General features: G+C 40.9%; 3 protein-coding genes across 6 annotated transcripts; 1 reads left to right on the plus strand and 2 right to left on the minus strand.

Moving 5' to 3' along the window:
* Window positions 1-303: 303 nt before the first annotated feature.
* tnfrsf1a (tumor necrosis factor receptor superfamily, member 1a) lies at window positions 304-7,816 on the minus strand. Its single transcript, XM_084556959.1, has 10 exons — window positions 7,567-7,816; window positions 5,447-5,551; window positions 5,252-5,360; window positions 5,029-5,154; window positions 4,769-4,924; window positions 4,591-4,669; window positions 3,069-3,124; window positions 2,036-2,205; window positions 1,828-1,948; window positions 304-1,708 (listed from the first exon to the last, which is right to left on the minus strand). The coding sequence occupies exons 2-10, from the start codon at window positions 5,513-5,515 to the stop codon at window positions 1,410-1,412; spliced, it is 1,185 nt and encodes a 394-aa protein (XP_084413085.1). The 5' UTR covers window positions 5,516-5,551; window positions 7,567-7,816; the 3' UTR covers window positions 304-1,409.
* A 4,506-nt stretch (window positions 7,817-12,322) lies between these two features.
* Window positions 12,323-15,132, plus strand: LOC311496333 (uncharacterized protein). Its single transcript, XM_084556150.1, has 4 exons — window positions 12,323-12,940; window positions 14,270-14,308; window positions 14,406-14,510; window positions 14,685-15,132. Exons 1-4 carry the CDS (start codon window positions 12,790-12,792, stop codon window positions 14,798-14,800), a joined length of 411 nt encoding a protein of 136 aa, XP_084412276.1. The 5' UTR covers window positions 12,323-12,789; the 3' UTR covers window positions 14,801-15,132.
* A 135-nt stretch (window positions 15,133-15,267) lies between these two features.
* LOC311496332 (uncharacterized protein) lies at window positions 15,268-23,907 on the minus strand. Of its 4 annotated transcripts, XM_084556149.1 has the most exons (11): window positions 23,472-23,907; window positions 23,220-23,289; window positions 23,019-23,070; window positions 21,959-22,069; window positions 21,646-21,789; window positions 20,478-20,559; window positions 20,224-20,276; window positions 16,599-16,715; window positions 16,330-16,352; window positions 16,136-16,238; window positions 15,270-15,954 (listed from the first exon to the last, which is right to left on the minus strand). In XM_084556149.1, exons 2-11 carry the CDS (start codon window positions 23,286-23,288, stop codon window positions 15,683-15,685), a joined length of 1,026 nt encoding a protein of 341 aa, XP_084412275.1. In that variant the 5' UTR covers window position 23,289; window positions 23,472-23,907; the 3' UTR covers window positions 15,270-15,682. The 4 variants fall into 4 exon arrangements, with proteins under 4 accessions (XP_084412273.1, XP_084412272.1, XP_084412275.1 ...); XM_084556147.1 differs by having other exon boundaries at window positions 15,268-15,954; window positions 23,220-23,907; XM_084556146.1 differs by lacking the exons at window positions 23,019-23,070; window positions 23,220-23,289; window positions 23,472-23,907 and having other exon boundaries at window positions 15,268-15,954; window positions 21,959-22,710.
* Between the last annotated feature and the right edge of the window lie 68 nt (window positions 23,908-23,975).

The raw sequence follows: 23,975 nt of genomic DNA on the forward strand, positions 1-23,975 counted from the left end.
CACGGAAACAGCCACTGATACGTTATCATCAGTGAAAAATCTGGTGTTTGATAGAGAAAAATGGGAAACACAGTTGTGTACCCAAAGAAGAAGAGTTAAGGGCAAAGATCGCATTTCTAAAGAATGTAGCTACAAGAAGCAGAAAAAGATGAAAAGATCAGGTTCGCTCACAAAAAGACAACACTCCTCCATTTCAGTCATGAGAAGGACAGACACCAATACAAACATGATTAATGTTGAAGACTTCAAGCTGGAATGCAGACTGGCAGCCTGCTTGCAATTAAAAAGACAAACACATCGTAACACTTTTTCACACATTTAATCCGAACTCTTGGGACCAGTTTAGGAAACACAATGCATGACACATCTGAAATGTTCACTGCAGCTCATTCACTGCGCTTCTGGAATTCTTCAGTGTGTGTGAATGAACCTGATTGACATCTGAGTCTGTGGGCCGAGACTAGTATTATGAAAGCTGCTCGGCCGAGTCAGACTGAGATGAGGTGTGTCCTGTTTTCTCCAACAGTAATGAATAATGCTCGTGTGATAGGCTTGAAAAGAATGCTAAAGGGGCTGTGAACAACCTGTGGAAAGTGGAAGAGGGTGGGTCAACAGCAAGAAGGAACAACAAACTTCCCTAGCCATTATTGTTCCCTTACTTTTTCCATAAAGTGGTCGAGATAGTATAACTAGAACTATTAATACATTACTAGTTAACTCTGTGCTACTGATTAAATACTCAGTTTATTTATGCACTTTAGTCTGCTAAAACAATGGAAGTGAGTGTGAAAGTGTTTACATTTTCATGTATTATGGACAGTCCCTATTGGTTTCGGCAACAAGTGGGTTGTCTAAATACAAGTGATAAAGTTGGTAAAATGAATAATATTTGTAGATAAGATGTAAAAATACAAGAGAGTACAAAATATAACTTTACCCCTTTAAAACGGATACATCTGGTATAAAATGCACAAAGACAAACCGGCGTCAAAGAATTTGTTCAACATTTGGTAAATAGGCTTACCTGCAGTTGTCATGTTTGTACATAAAATATAAAGCTAAAGTCTAGAGACAGAATAGCTGAGCATAAAAACAACATATTTATTGAGAGGGTATCCGTTTTAAGAAGAGAAGAACCGTAAGCTTCACTCATACATTGCATTATTTGAGCTGCGGATGAGATGAATTCATCAGTTCAAAGTCCCTCTTCTTTATTATTTGATCGTCTGTGCATAGTTATTAGTGGGGTAGGGTCCTCAGTTACACTGGTATGATATGAAATGAATCTCTTGCTTTGGTTGTAGCACCGTGTCCATGCGTTCATTTTGGATCCATCCAAGAGGGAGTCTCTAAAGCGAACAATACTTGGTTTCATAAGCTTTGTTTTGGACTTGGCAGGCGTAACAGAATTACTGAACGCCATACTTTGCCTCGAGTTCATCAGCCGCCCGTCCCAGGTGCATTGTTCTCAGTTTGTCTAACAACTCTTCCAGCAGTGGCCGGTGCAGCATTCCACCTTGTCCCCCACCACCTGCACGCGCGCCTCTCTCGGCCCACACCCGCAACATCTGGTAGTGAGCTTCCCGGCAGGATCTGTGGTCCATCTCCGCTTGTTCGATTTCTGTATCCTTAACACCAAGTGAACGCACCAGCTGCTTCATCTGCATCACAGGAACCTGATCCAGCACACTGTAGATCAGGTCCGGGACTGCAGAGGGGAAAAACAAGAGGGTTGTTGAGAGAAAGAGATAAGAGTTAGCACAATGCTTGTCTGTATGTCGAAGCCAACAGAGCGCTGGTAAGGAGCGTGCACTGCTATACACTCACTCTTGATTTCCAGTGGGATGCAGTCAGGCAAATTGGACGGTTCCACCTCAACCACAGAACTCTGAGACACAGCCTCCACGCTGCTCTTCTCTGAAGGTTCCTCTACGCTTATCAGGTTTAGCTATGAAACAAGAGTTGATCAAATATTATTGACCACAGATGTACATCCAGCCAAGCAAAGTAACCGCAGACGGTTAGATCAAAGTACCTTGCATGAGTCCTGGGAAACATCAGATGTCTTGGAAGACAGCAGTTTCCTCTTGGTAGAGTGTTTTGTCAATTTGTAGGTGATGAGAATCACCAACACCAACAACACTAAAAGTGCAGCTAAAACTCCAGCAATGAGATTCATCAGAAATCCATGGTCATGGCTAGGACCTTCATGAAGAACCAAACAGGGAGATGGAGAGAAAAAAAGAAAAAAGCAGTATGTTACGTTCTGTTGTTAACAATGAAAGTCACATTTTAATTATGTACACTACACTGACTGATTATCTCAACCCTGATATGTTTTAATTACAAAAAGAATGCAATATAAGACATTTCATAAAAATAAATGATGATGATGATTATTATTATTATAACTTGTTTTCCGTAATTCCCAGCAAACACTCTACTAATGATAATTAATCAAATGAATGTACTTTGTGTAAGCAGCAAAGAATGATGATGGATGCATTGATCAATTAAACACGGGTAAATCATTTAAATTATGATAAGTTTTGGTTGAAATGATCACAGCTCCATTATGAAACAATGGGCTTCCGAGCTGGGTTAGCTAACACTAATAACAGTGCTTGCTACAGGTCTGATGCTGCCGACTGAAACCCCACAAAAAAAGACTGAACAAGTTCAGTCACTTCCCCTTTCAAGTTCATACACGTGTAATGTCTCCTGACAGAGGACAGCGGTATAACTAACATCACCGTCTATTGCAGGAAAAGGAAATATATTTTAGCAACTTTATGTATTTATTTATTTTTTATTAAAGAAACCTTTTAGCCTTTTCAAGACTTATAAATGCCCTGAGATAATTTGTATGTCTTCATGTCGGTCTGCTAGTTGGGAACTGTGTTTTAGAGTTTCTGAAGGCAAAAAGAGCAGAATTTATGGCTAGGTACCCTAGAGGTTGTCAGCAGTATTCATTAGAATATGAATATAAGCTTATAGGAAACCTGTTGTTATTCTGGAGAGAAATAAATCAATGCTTCTGTATGAAAGCTGGCCTGGATCATACTCACCTTTGGTACTCTCAGGAGGATTTTTTAAACACTGCCCCATGCAGTCTTTAGTACAACTGTGGAGAAAAGAGAGGACATTTTACGACACTGAGGAGGAAGCAGAATATCTTAACAGGAAGTGATTAACATAAAGGCTGAGGTGCCTTTTTAACACGAGCAGACGCGGTTCAAACATCCTCATATTAACACCTCACCTCAAAGTTAACAGTAGGCAGGAAATAAGAACTAAGTTGGGCTCACACTTTTTTTCATCTGTGACAAGTATCTGTGTACATGGCCACCTACCAAAGAATTAATACCTGACAAAAACACTGGATGCAAACACTGAAATAAGGGTTTTCAGACACAGTCCTGATGAGAGCTGATACGTTGCCAGGACCAATTTGTCTCAAGCAAACCAGTTAGACTTGAATGTTGAAAAGAAACTTATGAATATATAGAAATGTTTCAGTGAACTAGACAGACATTATGTTTAACAAATCCACTGTTTAGTAGCAGTAACACACTTTTAGTGTGTTGTAACTTCTCCATTTTGTTGCCTACAAATGGAACTTTTGAACAATAATGGAAGTGCGCCATAGGTTTCGACAACAAACCAACTTCCCCAAATACACTGCCTTGCCAAAAAAAAAAAAAAAGCCACCAAAAAAAACCCAAAAGGTCACACACCGCCTTTAGCTTTGATTACAGCACGTATTCGCTCTTGTATTCAAGATCTTATATAGATGATGGGAGAGTCTGGCCACTGAGCAAAGCCTTCTAAAGCACATCCCAAAGATTCTCAATGGGGTTAAGGTCTGGACTCTGTGGTGGCCAATCCATGTGTGAAAATGATGTCTCATGCTCCCTGAACCACTCTTTCACAGTTAGAACCCCATGAATCCTGGCATTGTCATCTTGGAATATGCCCGTGCCATCAGGGAAGACAAAATCCATTGATGGAATAACCTGGTCATTCAGTATATTCAGGTAGTCAGCTGACCTCATTCTTTGGACACATAATGTTGCTGAACCTAGACCTGAGCAACTGCAGCAACCCCAGATCATAGCACTGCCCCCACAGGCTTGAACAGTAGACACTAGGCATGATGGGTGCATCACTTCATCTGCCTCTCTTCTTACCCTGATGCCCCCATCACTCTGGAACAGGGTAAATCTGGACTCATCAGACCACATGACCTTCTTCCATTGCTCCAGAGTCCAATCTTTATGCTCCCTAGTTAACTGAAGCCTTTTTTCCAGGTAGTCTCACTGATTAGTGGTTTTCTTAAGGCTACACAGCTGTTCAGTCCCAAACCCTTGAGTTCCCTTCACATTGTACGTGTGGAAATGCTCTTACTTTCACTATTAAGCATAGCCCTGAGTTCTACTGTTGTTTTTCTTTGATTTGATTTCATCAAACGTTTAAGAGATCGCTGATCACGATGAATCAGGATTTTCGTTTTGGCCAGGCAGTGTAGAAAACAATAAAATAGGAATAACGGGTGCAACAAAAGCTCACATACAACAGCAGTATACTCACTTCTTGCAGGGTTCGCACTTGCCGTTGACTCTGTAGAAGTCCTCCCTGCATCCACACACAGTGTTGTTGTGACGTGTACCTGTACACAGCAAGATTGTTTCTTATTAGGCTGAACTGGAAACACATGACTTAGAATTGTTCTAATTAGTAGAATTTATTGCCAGATCATAAGACTTACAGATAGATGTTTCCTTTTCATCAGGACGACATGGTGTACATTTGAGACACTCAAACGATACAGAATCTATTTTGTATTTGTAATATCCAGGCTCACATTCGCAAATAGTGTTTCGGTCTGCTTTACATGGTGACGTCTCCACTTCATGCTTCGTATCTGCATAAAAGTTGAAAAAGGGAGAAATGGCAAACCATTACCTGATGCTACACTGGTGACTCCAGTGACATGAAATTCAGTCATAAAATGTAATGTTTCTCTACCTTTGCATTGTTTGCAGCGTCTGCAGTTTGGGAAGTAGTTCATCTGCTCCATGTATTGTCCATTAGGGCAGTGAGTGCAGTTACTTCTCTGACCTGCAGCATGGCACTTTTCTACAAGCTTAAAACCTGAAAACATGAACATGACATGTAAAATAGAGATAAGACTTTATGATTTACATTAGTCATCTTGTTACTGTGTGGCATGCACAGGTGGTGATATTACCTGGAAAGCATTTGTTGCAACATATTCCGTCTTCAGTAAGATAGTCCCCGAGGGGACACTTTTGGTCATCTACATCTTGTGCCGACACAACAGTGGGAATGAGCATGCACTGAAACAAAGAAGTTACAAAGGTTTTAGTTTTAATCCCAATAGATTTTTCTTGTCTTCATGCAGTGCACTTCAAAGCTTTCTCACCATGAGGAGCAGTAAGGTCCCAACGGGGGCCTTTTTGTTCCACCGTCGTCTGTGCCCAGCTCCCTCCATTTTCTTACAGAGTCAGCTCAATCCATCTGAGGCCACCTGGAAGATAAATAATCTGTAAATAGAACCCTAACAGCCAGTGTATATCATCGTTCAGCTAATGACTTGAAAGTTAATGCCTTAAATGACCTTAAATTCACAGTTATTTAACCTTCAAAAATGTCATATTATAAAGAGTAAGGGTTAGCATCATGCATTCAACAAGCGGCACAGCTCTGTTTGTTCTGTGGGGCATCGAACAATCCATGATGAACCTTATATAGTCACACTATCCTCACAATCCACAATCCTCCTCTGCATTTCTTAAGGAAATCTCCCATCAGGATAACGCTGTCCTTTGACATCACTGCTACACAACATGCTCACGTGGCTACATTAGCCTCCTAGCATGCTAAATGGTAGCATCTGACAGGTTAAAACTACATTCGGAACATTTTTCTTCAGTAATAATCATTAGGTCACTGCTGATTGTTTTATATTTATAGTCTTGTACTGTAGCACTCATTTGGTTTGTGCTGCAAAATGTTGGCAAAAGTCCACTGACTAATAGCAGCCCTGCTGCCCCCTCACTGACCACTCTGTTACAGAGTTGGATGTGCTGCCTATTAAGCATAAAGTAGTTTAGGAATATGCAACATATCAGCTCAATGGCAAAACTCTATTTTTCGCACCTCAGAGAAAAGAGATTGTGTCAAGTTTAGACAAAAGCAGAAAAGTGTCCCTGTCATGTCAGCTGACATTGAGTTTAGTCATACAGATTTTTATTTTTTTTTCAATAATCAAAGTATACACTGGGGCCTAGGGGCCAGAAGTCCAGTGTGCCTTTTGAGTAATAAAGCTATAAGGCTTGAGCTGACAAAGCATAGATCTGCGCTTCATAAATGTTGTTTCATGTTTGAGAATGTAGAGTTGAGTCTGGTTTGCTGTGAAGTTTCCAGGGTAAAGAAGACGGAACAGTTTCGGTCACAACACGGTCGTTTTTGCTCAGGTCACATTTTATATGTTTACACCACTACCGGTAAGGACAAGAAGAGGAACTGCAAAGTTTTTTTTTCTCAGTGATTTTCTTCATAATGCAGCATTTCTGTTGTTCAATAACTTTACAGAATCGCTTAAGTCACAGTCCCACCAGTTCTACTACAAGGAATTAATTCACTGCAGTGCTACACTAGTCAAGACTTGACTAGATTAGGTTAAAGGGTTGGTTCACACAAATTGTATTAGTATGTTTATCCACAAGCTAAACAAGTAGTTCGCTTAGAGTTAAACCTTGATATTTAGGAACATCCATCCATGAGATTTCTTCTGTCAGTCCAACAAAATAAGTTTAAGTTACTAATCAGAATAATCCTACACTTAGTTCTTTTTTTTAAAACAAGAATGACAAATGAAAACACAAACTTATACTGAGTAATCATGACATTTGAGAGAGGGCTGGAGTTTCAGTGGTGCTTATCTCAGCAGCTGAGTAGATGAAACGAAACTATCTGTAATATCCAGGAGAGGTATGCAGGAAATGTTAGAAATTAATACATCAATTAATGAATGGATTAATTAGCCATTTGTTTATAAGCCACCGAATTTAATATTTCACGTAATTTTCCTTAATATGCCATTAAGTTGATAGAAGGGGGAATTGCCGCATATAAAAGGAAAATGATGGAAACGTGAGGTCGTTTTAAGGAAAATAAGGTTGGTAGAGACATGACTAAACGAAACGTTTAATGTGGATTTCCAAAACGCGTCGCATTTTATTTCTGCGCCACTTGTTGGCCAGCGTCTCCCCTCCACTTCCCCATGTCACAAACAAACTAAGACTGCACTCAGACGTTGGCACAACTTTTTAAACAAGTCAAAACGTACGTGTTTACTAATAGACAACGTTGACGCATTTTAGTCCTAAATGTACACTCATGATTTTTCATTTTTTTTTGCGTCTCCCTGGTTTCGGTTTAACGCACACACCACAGTCCGTACGCCCACTCAGCCCCAAGGCTGATATGAATCTAGTCTTCCCACAGGCTGACATGCAAAGATATTTTACCATCACCTACCTGGACATCTGCGAGGGATATTTATTTACTCCAGCGCCGTGTATCGACATCAGGATTTCAGATAATGTAGCCTACATGTATTTTTTAATTGAGACAGAGCGGCACCAGCGTCGCTGCCCGTCTAGGCTGAGGACGAGGGGAAGAAGGAGGAGGGACCCAAACGGGAAACAGCTTCGTCACCAGCCCATTTCAAGGAATTGCGAGGCAGACGAGCAAGAAGGCACAAACACTAAGCCCGTCTGCTGATCGCCACACACGGACAGATGTGTGAGTCTGCAGGCGACTCGATGTCAGGTTAATAAAGATGAATGAAAAACAATCATTCAAGATTAATTAAGAATCCATGTATGTAAACAAGAAAATCCGATTAAAATCAGCATCAGCAAACAAGACAGGGCCACAAGAGGATCATAAATACGAATACAAACAAATACAAGTGCCATATACTCTGGTAAATACTCTGGTTTGCTCTCAGAGTACTTCAAACACTAATCGGCCACAACATTATGATCTAATACTGTCTAGGTCTCCCTTGTGTCTCCCAAACAGTTGTGACTCATCAGAGAATGGACTTGTGTCTTCTGAGGGTGTCCTGTGGTGTCTGGCAACAGAATGTTGTTAGTGGGGGCCTTATCAGTCCTATGAGTTGATAGGAGTGGCCTCTGAGGATCAGGTCATGCCTTTGAAATCATTAACTGCTGCAGATTTATTGTTGAAATTAAGAAAGATTATGGGATAAAAATGTTTTCTTTATAATGAAAATTCAGTTTGTGTTTAGATGGTGTTCCTGTATAGAGTAAGTGAAGACCATAGGATAGGTATAACTTAACTGACTGTAAATATGAACATTGTCATTATTCACGAGGCCAGCAGAGTGTAGCCTCACGCGACCTTGCGCACACTTTCACGAAAGAGCTCACTCAGCAGAGCAAGACAAGTGCTTCCTCAGAAAAACCACATCCTTCAGAGTGAGTTCCGTCAGTGAGAAAACAGAAAAATGTGTCCTCAACACTCTTCTCCTCCTCCTCCTCATTGTCCTCCTCCTCCTCCTCAACCTCCTGCCTCTCTTTTTCTCTGTGTCAAGCTCACACTATGTCCAGTTAGATAAACTGTGCATGCAGGCATTTCAAGTTTCCAAAAGGCACATGTGCAAATGTAAATACTCTGTTGCTGAGTTTCCCACACATACTTCCAGGCCAGCCGTGTGGACTTACGGGCCCACATCTGACTGCAGATTTTCACGTCAAGTAAAAAAGTAAGAAGCTTTTGTTTATCTGTTTACTTCATCTCAGTTATGTCAACATGTTCCTGGCAAAGGTTACTCTAAAGTTCTGCTCAAACATACCAATCCTTACGGTCAAGGATCACTAAAACTGAAACCTGTATACAGACATGACCAAGTTCAGTCAGTTCAGAGTGATTTTGATTCTCAGCCGCATCTTGTAGTCATTTCTGTTCCCAGTTTGACTGTTTCTACTCACTGAGAGCCACACTGGTCCACTGAGGCAGTCCCTTTAAGGCTCTGCTTCCTCAATCGTGGTAGCGCTGTTGAACGATGTAGGTCACGTGTTGTGGTCTGGTTATGAGAGCTGGAGCTCAGCAACACCTCGCTCAGCAGTCCTCTTATACGGCTTGACAGTGTTGCAGAAGTTGACACATTTAAATCTAACACAGCATGGCAGCGAATTGAAGAGTAGGCACAAGACTAAGTGTTTGGGAAAGATTCTCTCATAAATGCAAATTCTTTGGTTAGCACTAATTAACTTGTAAAATTCTCACACCTACACTGCAAATTGTGCCGTAATTGAAGAAATTTCCTTCTAGGTGACAATTCAAATTATTGTGTCTCCTAGCATGTTGCGTGTCACCACATGTGATGGCGGTTTTTCTTTTACAGCTCTTCATCTTGTTATTATTTCATGTGAAAAGATGACAAATGTCAAGCTTTAAGAAATTATTTGCATTTGGTAGAAACTGCTCATGAAGAGCTTCTCTTCTTGGAACAATGTTTATCTCAACAACTTTCTGGAACTCTTAACAAGAATGCTTGGAGTTAAATGAGTGGTATATGATATTTTAAACTAAGTGACCTCATCATTCAAGGAGAAGCAAAGAAGAAAAAACTAAAACAGAGAGCGGGAGAGAGAGAATGAGAGCGAGAGAAAGAGAGAGCATCTGCAGCCAAAAGTATAAATTTGCGAGTGAAACGAAAGAGTTAATGGAAAACAGTGGAGGCTGGTGGAGGGCATGTTTTTGTGCACAGAGCCGGGGGGTCGCAAAAAAAAGATAGACAGAGTAGGAAAGAGCGGAGCAAGATATTTCAGAGACATTTTGTTAGACTTTCATAATGACTCATCGCTGACGTTTTATGATTCCCCTGATAAACTTCTAGTCCCCTGCTCAGTCTCATTCTCCGAGGGTCCCAGGTTACATCTTGTCTTACCTGCTCTGCCACAGTAAGTAAAGCCTATAACAAAGTTTTTTGTCTGTGAGTCAAATATTTAAATGTTGAAAGTTAGCAGATGTATACATTAATATTACCGTAAGCTGCAGTTCACAGTTTAACGTGAAGCTAGTGGAGTGTTTTATTGGCTGATTTTCTTCATTAGTTTGCTTTATTCATATGTAAAATGTGTGTGTACATCATATTCTGTTATGACAGACACTTGCCATTAACACTGTAGACATTTGTTTTTACTAGATGTATGCTGTTTCATTCAGTGCCTGCTGGCATTCATACAAAAATTGATTGTTTTCCTCCTTCTCCCCCTCTCTGCTCATCCTCCCCCTCCTCATCCTCTTCCTAGATGCTGTCACTCTGTCGTTTAACTTTTACTTTACTGTTCAGTCTTCCCTTGCTCTCCTCTGTCCTTGCCATACAGTGCAATGAGAAACAATATCCCTGGCCACTAACGGAACCTAAACTCTGCTGTACCATGTGCTCTCCAGGTATGGTAACTTCCTTTTACCTCCATACATTCCATAGTGTTTATAGTGTTATAACTTACTGTGTGTGCTCTAGGTCAGTTTATGGCTCGGCGCTCAGAAACCTCTTGTGATATACAATGTGACCCGTGCATGGATGGCCAGTACACAGATACTTACAACACAGATATGACCTGCAAGTTTTGTAAGAAGTGCAACGGTGGTAAGTAACTTCACAGCTTTTTGCTTTGGGGTCGAAGTGCTAAGTTAGTGTGAGAACTAGACTAGGGTAGACAAGACTATTTGACTGTACCACTTAGCAGATATGCAAATAGAATAGTGGACTGGTTTTCAGTTTTAAGGCATGACAGCACTGTCAAATCTGTCATTTGACAGTGCTGTCCCCCCCACCATGGTGAAACTTTGTGGTTCCTTGTTCATTTTGTGTGTCACTCTGTCTTTTGACTGTGATATGTGAGTGAGTCATTGTCTCTCAGAGACCCCACCAATCAATTACAGCAGAATACTGTAAAGAACACATGCTGATAGTTGTTACTCACTACTTCAGAGAAGTGTTACATGTGTGAGGGGATTTCCCATTTCATGTATTATGGGGGGATACAGTCAGAAAGAGATGAAAGAGAGAAGGGGAGAAGAGCCTGAGAAGCCCCCCGTGAGCCAGCTCAAGGGCTCAATAGGTTGGGATTCTTCAGAAGAAATTCGTAAAAACTGCAGCATGTGTAGCACGTCCCACCAAGACAGGAGGCAGTTGAAAAAGTAGACCATCTTTATGTCAGTGGAAAAAAGAAAAACACAGAAAAGTGGTAAACATCGGAAAGAGCAGCAGACAGAAATGTCATATCCTATTGTATTACTCAGGTCTCTGTTCTGCTACAGGTGAGCAAAAACAGCCTGTTACGCTTATTTTTAAATGTCACTGTGGAAAACGTAAATGAGAGAAAACACTGAAAGTGTGTTATTCTCGGTCTGAACTTTGGGTGCATGAGCATCTTAGCAGACTCTGACTCTTACATGGACCAAGAAGCTTTCTTTACAGATAGTGACCAATGAGCTTGCATATTTCAATCTAATACTACAGCATGACTGTATACAAACATTTTAAAACTGAAAATAGAACTAAAGTTGGTTCTATAAAAACTCTTTAAAGCTCAAATAGTTTAAGTCTGGGTGGTAGGCGTTCAAAATGTCAAATTATACACTTGCAGGGGCTTTAGGCCAATTAACGGCTATGGAAACAAATTTAGCTGGAAAGGATTCAGCCCACACAAAAACTTCACACACTCTTTGAGTGCAGCAGTATAAAATGTGTTTCTGTCACACTTTAGTGTATTAACAGCATGCAAGATCGCTTCAAAGGATATCAGTTACATAATAATTTTTACTCTGAACCTTTTACGCGTGTTTCTTTCCTTAATTGCATACCACTGCAAAACTCTTAAAATAGAAGTAATGCACTGGACACTTTGAAAGTGATAATTTTGTCTGCCTTATGTTGTTGATTGCGGGACAGTAGACTGAAGTAGTGAGAGGAGTAACAAGCTGATCAAACCCACCCTCTCAGACTTGCTGATGAGCATGCAGGCGACCTCAAAAAGCTCCACATTCCCTGTTTTTGTATCCCTAGAGGAGCACAAGGATAAAAATAATTACACTATACATTGTAAAGTGTAATACTTAACCAACTCATCTTACAGATTCTTTGGTGATGTGTTTGGCCCAACAATGGTACATTTACGGTACATAGTTTTTAATGGTACATTTTTACGCTGTGGTCAAGTCAGCAGTGAAAATTTAAAATATCACAAATATGAGACTACATGTGTGGCTCGTTAGCTCAGATGGCAAAAAAGGATCACTGTTTCTGGTTTCCATTGTTGTAGTTTTATAAACACTGCTGTTTTGTGATGACTTGACTCTGTGAAAGTCATACTGGTAGTTTTCTGTGTGCGAGATTGTGACAGAAAATCTGCTGAAGCATTTAGTAAGAAAGAAATTGCTTCATCAAAGTGAAATACTGCTTTCACTGAGAAATAACAGCCGTGTGTGTCTCCAAAGAAGTGCCATCAAAAGTGATAATATAACCGTCTTATGACTTAAAACGAGAATCTTTACCTGCCGTGCCCAGTTTGTGAGTCAATTCACATTTACTGATTCATGACATGCCTTAAAGATAGGCTTTTGCCTACGTGTGTGTTCGTCACACACGCATACACATAACTCATACTCTTTCATTACTTTATCTTTTAATGGCAACTGGTTCTTCCCTCCCCAGACAATATGGAGCTTAAGTCAAACTGTAGCGCCTCACATAACACCATGTGCAAATGTGAAGCTGGCTACAGATGCAAAGATCGTGACTGCACACAGTGTGTCTCGATACCCACCACTACCAGACCCACCACCAGACCCACCCTTCGTCCATCCACTGGTAAGATTCACCCACTCTGCTCCTTCAGCCTTGTTTGACACAGCACTGCAAAAGATATTTGAGCATTACAGCGTCCCATTCCAATAATGCTAAATTAAACTTTACACATAACATTCTGGATTTGTTGCTACAGTGAATTATGTGATATGTGAAAATAACTTAACACCAGTGCTAGTGGTTAGCGTAGAAATAACCAGACGTAGTTTCACTAATGTTTCTGGTTCGGCATCTGTTGCACCGCAACCAGCACAGTGGATGGGTGTGGTCAGACGTGGTCCTTTTTATCACTCCACATTTACTCACATGGTGCCGAACTGGATGCGGGTTGATGCAGCAGTTTTTTTTCCCGCTAATTTCCTGTGTTAAGTTAACAGCATGATTTGTGTTGCTGCACATTAAATGAGTCAATGAGGGATTACCAGAATTTTTTTTAAATGTAAAACAGAGCTTGTCCTGCTAATTACCACGGCTAATGCTTGACAGTTACATATGCAGACTAGTTGGACCCATGTCACACTTTTATTTAAAAATGCAAAATGCTCAGAGATTCAGACGACAAGATGCTGATTGATATGAACTGGATATAAGATAAAATATGTCCGTACCTTGTAAAAATGACTCAGCCACATAGCGTGTAGCTTGTCTGATCTACTAAAGGTCATGAAAAGTGAGCATTATACTCTCAGCACTAAACTCTAACATACAATTTACAGATGTCCTCAGCTCTGTGCAACATTTAGGCATCTTTCAGCTAATTTTTTTTTTAGTTTCACAGTCTGCAAGTCACTCTCGCTGCTCTTGCCAAAAATCAGTTCCGCAGTTTTTTTTTAGAAAATAGCTGGGCGTTATCTGCCCAACACTAAACGTCTGCAGACACACTGTAGTTTAGTCACCTTCTGGTGAAGATAGAGAATCAAGAACACAAACTAGACATGTGGTGGAGAAAACAGAGATAAAAGAAGAATCCGGTTGCGGCGATAATATGTCAGTCAGTGTTTTGTGCAGAAAACCTACTTTATAGGACGGCTAATTCATCTGTCAGAGCCTCCTATAAATGATGTTTGCTGTACAAGTAATGGTTTTGTTTAGTCTCTGGCAGCACTTCATTAACTGTTAAGGAAACATTGTGGTCTAGTTTAATACTGTAGTGTGAACTCATTGTCTGACAGTATGTTTACATCTACCAGAAACCACAGTACTCACCTCAAACACATCTCCGGTGTAGCTCTTCACTGACTTATTGACTGATTCATTAATTCATTCATTCAAAATATGTTGAAAGTGTAATGCGTTTCCCCTGAACAAGTTTCTTTAATCTCTTCCCTCCAGCCCTTACTACACCCGAGTTCGACCCTCCACAGATGAAAGGTAAACTATTGATTATGTGTCAAAGAAATGACTGAACTTTCCACCAAGTGAGGGCTGATTAAATTCTCATATGTCTCTCTCCTTCACATTAATACAGATACGGTGTGGTTCCTGGTGATAATTGCCCTCCTGTGTGCAGGAATTGGACTGGTCATTGCAACAAAAATCAAACCATTTCTGCGCTGGATCAGGTCCAATCATGGTTAGTAGATTGTTACTCTATTATAAAAAAATCCTGCAGTATGTGTACAGTGTACAAACACAGGGAGAATGCTGAGGATGCTACTGTTATCGTTTCATAAATTGCAAGAAGCTTTGTTTTACTGATGTGTGGAGTGATAATCACCTTGTATATCTATGTAATTCCTCTGTGCAGGCTACTTTTTGCCTGAAAAAACAGCACCACAAGCAGAGGATGAGGATGTGTCTAAGCCTGTCCAGGAAGTGTGCGGGAAATGTGACCAGCTGATTGAATTGTGTATTAAAGACTAGAGACCAAATTCAGACGGGGAGAAACAACTTGACAGGACAGGAAGTGGCACACAACAGTTTCAAAGAATCACTCTGTGCTTTGGACATTTATGACAAGTGGAGCTAAGCACCACTCGGGTCTGTGCTGGCGAATGGAGCCAAAGAAGACAAATGAAAGACTCATGGTTCAAGACTAATGCTGTTTCCTTAGGTGATATAAGACTGTTTGACATCTGTGACGTTACGATGATAAAAGAGTACAAAACACTGTGAGTAAGAATATGGACGAAACCAAAAACACAGAGCTGGGCACTGTGACACGTGAGTTACAAAATGTTGCAGTATGTTGTAGAGAGTATGTACTATGGTACACGGAGTTAAAGATATTTCACATCTTTACATTTGGATCTATAAATATACATATGTGTATGTACGTCTGTGTGTAGATACTGTATAAAGGCTAAAATTATGATCATATGTTAATGTTGTGTAATAACTTACATACATTTCTTCTACTTAGCTTTCTTTATTCAAAATAAAATGTTATTTCACTTGAAGTGAGTAATACTTATGCAAGACATTAATACTAATAGCTGACAAAAAAAGAGTATTTACAAGATTTCTTAAATTATAACTTACAAAGAAGATCAACTTCCAACTGTTCTCCCATTGATTATTAAGTTTGTGATGTGCAGTGAGTTTTTTCCAGAACCTGCAGGAAATGATTCCACTGCAGCGAGCTGTGATCTCTTCACAGTACACCAGAGAAAGATTAGTTTGCTCCGTAGTCATCTGTAGTTTCGTAGTTTTATGATTCCTTCCTTCAAGAGAACATGTGTATGGTCAGTCTGGACGTCTGCACCCGGGACCGTGAAAACAAATCACTGGAATTTTGACCATGCATCATAGCACTTCCTCCTTCGACACGTGGCAGTCCTTCCCCTGCTCCTGGGACGGGAAGAAAATGCTGTCTATCTCTCCGCTCCTCTCCTCCTCAGAGAGATGAATGCTGTGAGGGGATGTAGGATGAAACACAGGACAGTCTCTCTCATCTTCTTCTTCGCTGCTGACTCTCTCGGTTGTCTTCCCACCTACAATTGTTGGGCCAACTTGGCCTGTAAAGTGATTGAGCAGGCTGAAGATGACCGTGCCTGGATTGTGGACGTGAACGGGACCTACAGGGGGAAAAAAAAAAATGCATATTTTAAGTAACCCGCAGATGTGTTCAACAACTAACTACAACCCAGACTCATAACAGTAACACAGCTGCATCTTTCACATTTTCTATTTTCTTTATGACCCCACAACGTGAGTCAAGTATTTCACATGTAAAGGCTTCATTTTACTCAGCAGTACCCAGATTAGATGCTGAAAGGGACGAAGACTGCTGCTTTGCACTGAATGAGTCTCTGGGGAACTGATGAGTTGACTCCTTCTTGTGAGAAGCATCTTGTCTTTCCTGAAGAAGAACATGACCACCAATTTAAAGCTGACAAAAGAAAAAAAATCTGCAATACGTGTAAACACACGAGAGTCCCTTAGATACATACCTCGTGACATAGCTTTGCAATAGCTGAAAAACAGTAGATTACGTAATGAGTAAGAGGGAATTACTTTTTTCACACACATATTGATCAGTGCATGATTTAGACAGCTAAAATAACGTACAACATATCTGCAGAGCTCCTGATACAAACTCTTATCACAGTCATTTCCACACCTCTTGAGTTAAATGTTTATTGTTTCTCGGAAGTGATTCAGTCACAGAGTTCAACAGAAACAGAAAATGAGCCTCTCCTGGATTTAAATGGCATCTTACTTTGCCTGAAACAAGTTCTATCCCTGGGGCCACGGACACAGAGCAGGATCACAAGGGACACACATGCCAAGACAACCATCGGACACAGAATCGCTGCCAGCTGCCCGCTATAATGATCTGTGAGAGAGAGAGAGGGAGAAAATAAATAAGTCCAAGTTGCATCTACTCCATGTTTACAGTATATTGTATTATAAAGAAGTGTTGGCACCCTTTCAACATAAAAAAAGGAAATTACATGGACAAGCATGTTGGTACCATTATATTTTGTGGACACCCCTTTGAGGAAATCACTGTAATCTAGTGCATTTTTAAGGTTTTAATGAGGCCTAACTGAACTAGTAGTTACTCTTCAAGATCAGTCCAGTTCTCTCAGGTCTGACGAGTGCCTTCTCTTCCATAGATGTTCAGCTGGATTAAGATCAGAACCCATAGGACTCAGTCGTTTAACACAGTTAAGCATGTTTGGCTCCACTTTGGACAATCTTGGCACTGTGTGCCAGTGCAGTCCAATAACTCAGCTGACCCTCATTTACAGTGTGTTTCAGAGCTCATACACCTAAGACACCTATCAATCTATTTTTTTCTTGTCCGTGATAAGAACTTTTCTCTCTGAATGGCACCTGGGCGGCACAGTGGTGTGGTGATTAGCACTGAGTAATGCACACACTGGGTTCGAATCCACTGGCCGGCTGGGGCCTTTCTGTGTGGCGTTTACATGTTCTCCCTGTGTCTGTGTGGTGATTCTGAATTGGCCGTAGTTGTGAATGGTTGTCTGTCTCTGTCTGTGTTAGCCCTGCAATAGACTGGAGACATGTCCAGGGTGTACCCCGTCTCTCACCCAATGCCAGCTGGGATAGGCTCCAGGCCCCCTGTGATGCTCTGGAGGACAAGCGGGTACAGACAATGAATAAATGAATGAATGAATGAATGAATGTCTGTGATATGACTTGTATCAATAATTAGGAGCCAATGTAGAAGATCTTTGTAGAATGGACATAGCTCTTGTCCTCTGGAGCCTATCCCAGCTGTCATTGGGTGAGAGGTGGGGTACTCCCTGGACAAGTCGCCAGCCTATCGCAGGGCTAACACAGAAAGACAGACAACTATTCACACTCACGTGCACACCTACGGCCAATCACCAATTAACCTTTGGACAGTCGGAGGAAGCCGGAGTACCTGGAGAGAACCCACTCAGACACAGGGAGAACACAGAAAAGCCCAGATGGCCCATGGATTTGAACCCATGGGCCATTTCTTCCTGTGAGGCCTCAGTGCTAACCACCACGCCACTGTGCCACCCCTGTTGTATATACAGTGTATATATATTTTTTGTATATTTGCGTGTGTATATATTTGCTATTTTATTTTATTTATGCTTACTGTGTGCAACAACACCAAGGCAAATTCCTTGTATGTATGAACATACTTGGCAATATTTTTTTGATTCTGATACCGTATTTGAGTCTCTGACTTATGAATTTATGCTCAACATTTCCACAATAAAACCTAGTGTCCCTTGAATGTTAACTACTTTTTCCTACCCCACAATGTAATGCGCCACATATGTGATTAGCTCTACAGCTGGCAGTGATGGTTCCGATGACTAAACAATCTCATTATACTAGTTTTAGTTACTCACTACCAGCAGTGTTTGCTTTACAGAGAGCTGTAATTAGTGGGGAAATATGGAATCGCAGTAGTCTATTGGCAGCAGCTAGTGTCTGTGTACTTACCTAGAGAAGTGATTCAGCTGTATCAAATTTATTTCCCATGTAAATATTTAAAAACATACACTATATTGCCAAAAGTATTCTCTCATCTGCCTTTACATAAATATGCTAAATACTTAAGTTTAATATGACGTCTGGCCACCCTTTGCAGCTAGAACAGCTTCGACTCTTCTGGGAAGGCTTTCCACAAGGTTTAGGAGTATGTTTATGGGAATTTCTGACCATTCTTCCAGAAGCGCATTTGTGAGGTCAGACACTGATGTTGGACGAGAAGGCCTGGCTCACAGTCTTCGCTCTAATTCCTCCCAAAGGTGTTCTATCGGTTGAGGTCAGGACTCTGCAGGCCACTCAAGTTCTTCCACACCAAACTCTCTCATCCATGTGTTTATGGACCTTGCTTTGTGCACTGGTGCACAGTCATGTTGGAACAGGAAGGGGCCATCCTTTAACTGTTCGCACAAAGTTTGGAGCATGGAATTGTCCAAAATCTCTTGGTATGCTGAAGCATTCAGATTTCCTTTCACTGGAACTAAGGGGCCAAGGCCAGCTCCTGAAAAACAACCCCACACCATAATAATAATCCCCCCTCCACCAAACTTCACACATGGCACAATGGAGTCAGACAAGTACCATTCTCCTGACAACCGCCACCAATTGCCAACGTGATTCATCACTCCAGAGGAGGGGTCTCCACTGCTCTAGAGTCCAGTGGCGGCGTGCTTTCCACCACTGCATCCGATGCTTTGCATTGCACTTGGTGATGTATGGATTGGATGCAGCTGCTCGGCCATGGAAACCCATTCCATGAAGCTCTCTGCACTGTTATTGAGCTAATCTGAAGGCTACGCGAAGTTTGGAGGTCTGTAGCGATTGACTCTGCAGAAAGTTGGCAACCTCCGTTTACTATGCGCCTCAGCATCCGCTGACACCGCTCTGTCATTTTACGTGGCCTGCCTTCGTGGCTGAGTTTCCTGTCGTTCCCAGTCGCTTCCACTTTGTCATAATACCACTGTCAGTTGACTGTGGAATATTTAGTAGGAGGAAATACCACGACTGGACTTGTTGCACAGGTGGCATTCTATCACAGTACCATGGTGGAATTCGCTGAGCTCCTGAGAGCGACCCATTCTTTCAGAAATGTTTGTTTGAAGCAGTCTGCATGTCTAGGTCCTTGATTTTATACACTTGTGGACATGGAAGTGATCGGAATACCTGAATTCAATTATTTGGATGGGTGAGTGAACACTTTTGGCAACATAGTGTACATAATGTGTAAATATCAGTACATTGGGGAGCAGACTGGGAGGTTAGGGGCTTGCTCAAAGCACCTCAGTCATATAGAGCTGATCAAACCAGTGACCTAATGGTGCCAAAGCTGCTTCTCTAACCATTCCTAGAATCCCATAAAGAAGGGCTTTTCCAGAATTTGAACCCTCCCGCACCCTCAGCGAGAATCATACCCCAAGACCAGCGAGTCAGATGTCAGAGGCGGGACAATGAACAAAAACACCCATGATAATAGCAAAATTATCATGTCATCAGTTTTGCAGATGTTGGTTCACACACCATAAAGGTTATCATTGTCTACAACCTTTATGCCTTGACCATCATCATTGTCACTTAGGATTTGATCAAATGGTTCTCTGGATATAAAAAAAAAAAAAAAGACAAAATATAATCTATATCTAGCTGTACAAAATTCCAAGATATTCACATTAACTATTGTCTAAAAAAAAAAGGCTAGAAGATCAAATGAACACCATAGCCTTTACTAGAGTGTTGTTGCTACTGTAGCAAGGCTAAACATGTTTCAGTGCTTTTACAATTACCAGACAACTGAAAATATTAACTGCACCACACACACTATTTTTGTAACACATACACTACATACTGACTTGGTTTGGGATGCGTGCCATTACCTGCCACTGGGACTGACTGAGGATCATATCTGTAAGAGATAAAGGCGACAAGTTGGAAATCTTAAATGCATGGCAGGGGCAGTCTGCAACGATTGTACTGAAATCTGAAATCATTTTAATGTAAATCACTGAAAGTTTAGAAGCATTTATTTTTTTTGTTTAAAGAAAACAGTTTTAAGTTCCACTCCGAGAGGTATTTAGGACTGTATCCAGAGAAGTCTATGACTCACTTGAGAGTAGTTCTGCCATGTTCTGGGGAAGCTGGGGAAGGAGTCTGTTTATCTTTAGTCGGAGTCACCATTGTTGTTGCTTCTAGAGAAGTGAAACATCAGAGGGTTACCTTTCAGATTTGCTGAAACAGATGTTTCTGTTATGTTGTCACCCTCGTTTTAGTCAGAGGGCTAGGCTAAATGACAGAAACACTTTAGGGTGTAATTCCTTACATTTAAACAGCATCACAAACTACATCTTTCAAAATGATGATACAGTTTAATTACCACCTTTCTGACGCTGTTTCAACATAAACTGAAGATTAAGTGCAGGACTGTTATATTGCAATTCATTTAGTAGAAGTAATAAACTGTAAAGTGAGCATATTTTGGCCACTCTAATGGCCCATGGGATAATACTCTGGCCATGAACTTTCTCCGGTTGACCTTCAGCCATGTCTCATGTCATTTCCATTTTACGACTCCCCAAATTTCCTGTTATTATGCTGCTGTTAGTTTACAAATGAATACGAGATTTTAAGCTGCATGCTGCTGAAATCAGTGTTATGGACGCAGTGAGAGTGAATCTAAACATGAGGGCTAAACAATGTGTTAAAGATCACTATAAATCCATGTACAACAGAACAAAGCGCTGCCGACTATCACATTGTCATACAGTAGATTGTTACTGTAAATGTATTATCATAGCAAAGTACCAGATTTGTTGTGGGAAACTCATTCCAGCTCGAAGTCAGAGCAGTTTGGAGGTTTTCTAATAAATTTTCCTCGAGGGGGTAAATATTTCAGAGCCGTGTGCAACCCCGTTACATTATTGCTATTATAGATTATTTGTGAAGATGATTGCAATTTATGAGTACATTTTACTGCTCATACCTGCGTAAGGACTTAATGTAAGACAGGTACCTGTAATGCATATAATGAACAACCTACTTTAAGTATTACTATTGGAAGCAACAGATATAATTATTTCCTACACTACTGTTCACCTCATAAAGAACCAGATTACAGATTGCAAACTTGATATATTTTTTTTTATTGATGAAACACCCGTTAATACCTTCCTTGTGGCTGACAGTCAGTACTTCAGAAGTACATTTTGTTGGTCATGAGGCCCCCTGCTGGTTTAAAACGGTCTAATCTGACAATGGCTGCTCCTGTCACTATTTACCGGTTGTGGTGGTGTCCTGGATCTTGACACATTCTCTGCAGTTGTTCGAGTATGGAGCCCAGTCAGTGCATTCGTAACCAGCCGCACATTTGCACTTCAAGTCGGACGTACTGGTGCAGTTCTGAACCACTATCAGATTATAGTCTGAGAAAAACAAAGACGATTTAAGGTAAAGGGTCATTACTGAGACGCAAAGACAACTAATAATAGATTTTCGGTTTCTTGTAGAAACTCAAAGATCACTAGTATCGCCACAGTTCTGACAGAGATGGATGAAACCGTTAAAGGCAGGAATGAGTCACAGTTTCTTTACCTGGTCTGCAGTCGCCAAAGCAGCGATGGCAGCTGTGTTCATTGTTCCTCTCATTTGTGTACTGATTTGGAGGACATGGTTCACACTCTGAGCTAGGCGTCCTGTACTCACCTGACAGAACAGAAAGAGGCAAATGAGAACAACCGGATGACAGCAAGAGCAGAGACAGACAGCAAGAGCAGAGACAGCAGGAAAGCATATTAATGAAGGATGTGGTCGTGCACCACGAACTCTGTGTGCAGTATGCGTCATTTTTCATCAGTACAGAGAAGAAAAAACAGTCGGTGAGAAAGACAAGACACTTGCCACCGTGCCTCTGTGCCTCATAGTGATTCCCAGCACTTTATCACTGCTGACTCATTCATTAACAGTGTTGGGCACGTTACTTTTAAAAAGTTATTAATTAGTTATTAGTTACTTCTCCCAAAAAGCAACTAAGTTAGTAACTGAATTACTCCAATAAAAGTAACTAGTTACCTGAGAAAGTAATTATTGCGTTACTTAAAAAAAAAAAAGTTTAAATATGTCTAAGAATTAGTTTTTTTTCTGACCTCAGTGAGGTTAAAGTAGTGCCTATACTTCCACCCTGAAAACGGCAGCTTTACCTCTGAATGCTCCAAACTCTCCATTGCTGCAGACTATCTCTGATCGCTTGTGTGATACTGCTACGCGGGCGTTTGTGTGTAAACAACACCCACCCACCTGAACACTGCCCTGCCGCTGATTGGCTTACCATGAAATCTTACCCTACCTTAGCCAATCATCATCACTTATGCGGCTAGCACCCCCCCCCCCCCCCCTCCCCCCACCCTCCCCCTCCCCCGCGCCCACCAGCCCACTCAGAGGGGGGAAAAAATAACACCTTCGCAGCTCTTGTGGCTGGCTGACAAGCGCAAGTAACGCACCACATTTCATTGTCGGTGAATATCGCCGTCTGTCTCTCACAGTTTATTTTAACGCCGTTATTCACTGTTCATTAATAATAATGAGTAAAAGTGAGGAAGAAACAGAAAAACTGTGAAATGAAGAAACTTGAAGATGAAGGTCATATTTCTCTTACCTGCAGGGCACCATTTACACTGTGAATCATCATCCATGCACATCCTTTGACTCTGTTAACATATTTGTACAAGTAGGTTTACACCACTTTATCATCACACAGGTTATTCTCATACATGTGACGCGTTTTTCACACTTGACACATTGATTTTCAGCGAATTATACAACAATAAATTTGAATAAACTGAGGAAGACTATGTACCACAGGAGAGGTGAACGCCTGCTGTGCAGACAGCATCAAGACAGCCACAAGGTATTGCACAAATCCCATTCTGTGGACAAACATTTAGAAAACAGTAATTGGCGCATCCGAAGTCATCGTCTAAAAATACCACTTTAAAAAGCAGGGCATGTTCTTTAAATCCTTAAATGTAGCTGCATCAATACATTTTTTATATCACAAATAGGGTTCATTAGAATAAGACCTCAAATGTAACAAAAGAATCCTTTTTACCTTCAGTATTGATGTGACTGACGTTCTGCTTCTTTTGTTTTGTTAACTTCCTCAAGGTGTGCCTCACTCTCTTTCTTTCTCTCCGTCTTCTCACTCACTCTACCCATCCTCTGTGTCACTATTTCCTTACCTGGTTATATCTTCCTGTCTTCCTGTCTTCACCGCCCACTGATCTTTTACCAGTCTGCTGCTGCCCTGTCTGTTTACACAGCTCTCACACACAGAGCAGCCTTGTGCATCAAAGCCTCATCATTTTCCGTGCACACTGCAAGATCTGATGGAGGGCGAAGAGAAAAAACGAGCTGTTCTCTGTACAGATAACGTGTGTCAACAACATGATAGAAGAGCTGATCTTTTTGATAGGCTGCCATTTCTGATTTACAACATATTCGATTTCTTTTGTTAAGATTAGTGTGAATCAAGCAGAAATACACTTTTACTTAAGTAAAGGTACTAATGCATTAAAACATTATATATAATGTATCACAAACTTATTAAAATATA

Source organism: Chelon labrosus (assembly GCF_963514085.1).
Source record: "Chelon labrosus genome assembly, chromosome: 12".
NCBI classification, from domain to species: Eukaryota; Metazoa; Chordata; class Actinopteri; order Mugiliformes; family Mugilidae; genus Chelon; species Chelon labrosus.

Coding starts and splice junctions, on each gene's coding strand:
- LOC311496333 (XM_084556150.1), top strand. CDS start 12,790: ATGGAGCTTAAGTCAAACTGTAGCGCCTCACATAACACCATGTGCAAA. Junction 12,941..14,269: donor CACCCTTCGTCCATCCACTG/GTAAGATTCACC, acceptor TCTTCCCTCCAG/CCCTTACTACACCCGAGTTC. Junction 14,309..14,405: donor CGACCCTCCACAGATGAAAG/GTAAACTATTGA, acceptor ACATTAATACAG/ATACGGTGTGGTTCCTGGTG.
- LOC311496332 (XM_084556146.1), bottom strand. CDS start 22,217: ATGAAAAATGACGCATACTGCACACAGAGTTCGTGGTGCACGACCACA. Junction 20,277..20,477: donor CATGGCAGAACTACTCTCAA/GTGAGTCATAGA, acceptor TATCTCTTACAG/ATATGATCCTCAGTCAGTCC. Junction 16,239..16,329: donor TTGCAAAGCTATGTCACGAG/GTATGTATCTAA, acceptor GTTCTTCTTCAG/GAAAGACAAGATGCTTCTCA.
- tnfrsf1a (XM_084556959.1), bottom strand. CDS start 5,515: ATGGAGGGAGCTGGGCACAGACGACGGTGGAACAAAAAGGCCCCCGTT. Junction 1,949..2,035: donor TTTCCCAGGACTCATGCAAG/GTACTTTGATCT, acceptor CTTGTTTCATAG/CTAAACCTGATAAGCGTAGA. Junction 1,709..1,827: donor CATCCCACTGGAAATCAAGA/GTGAGTGTATAG, acceptor TCCCCTCTGCAG/TCCCGGACCTGATCTACAGT.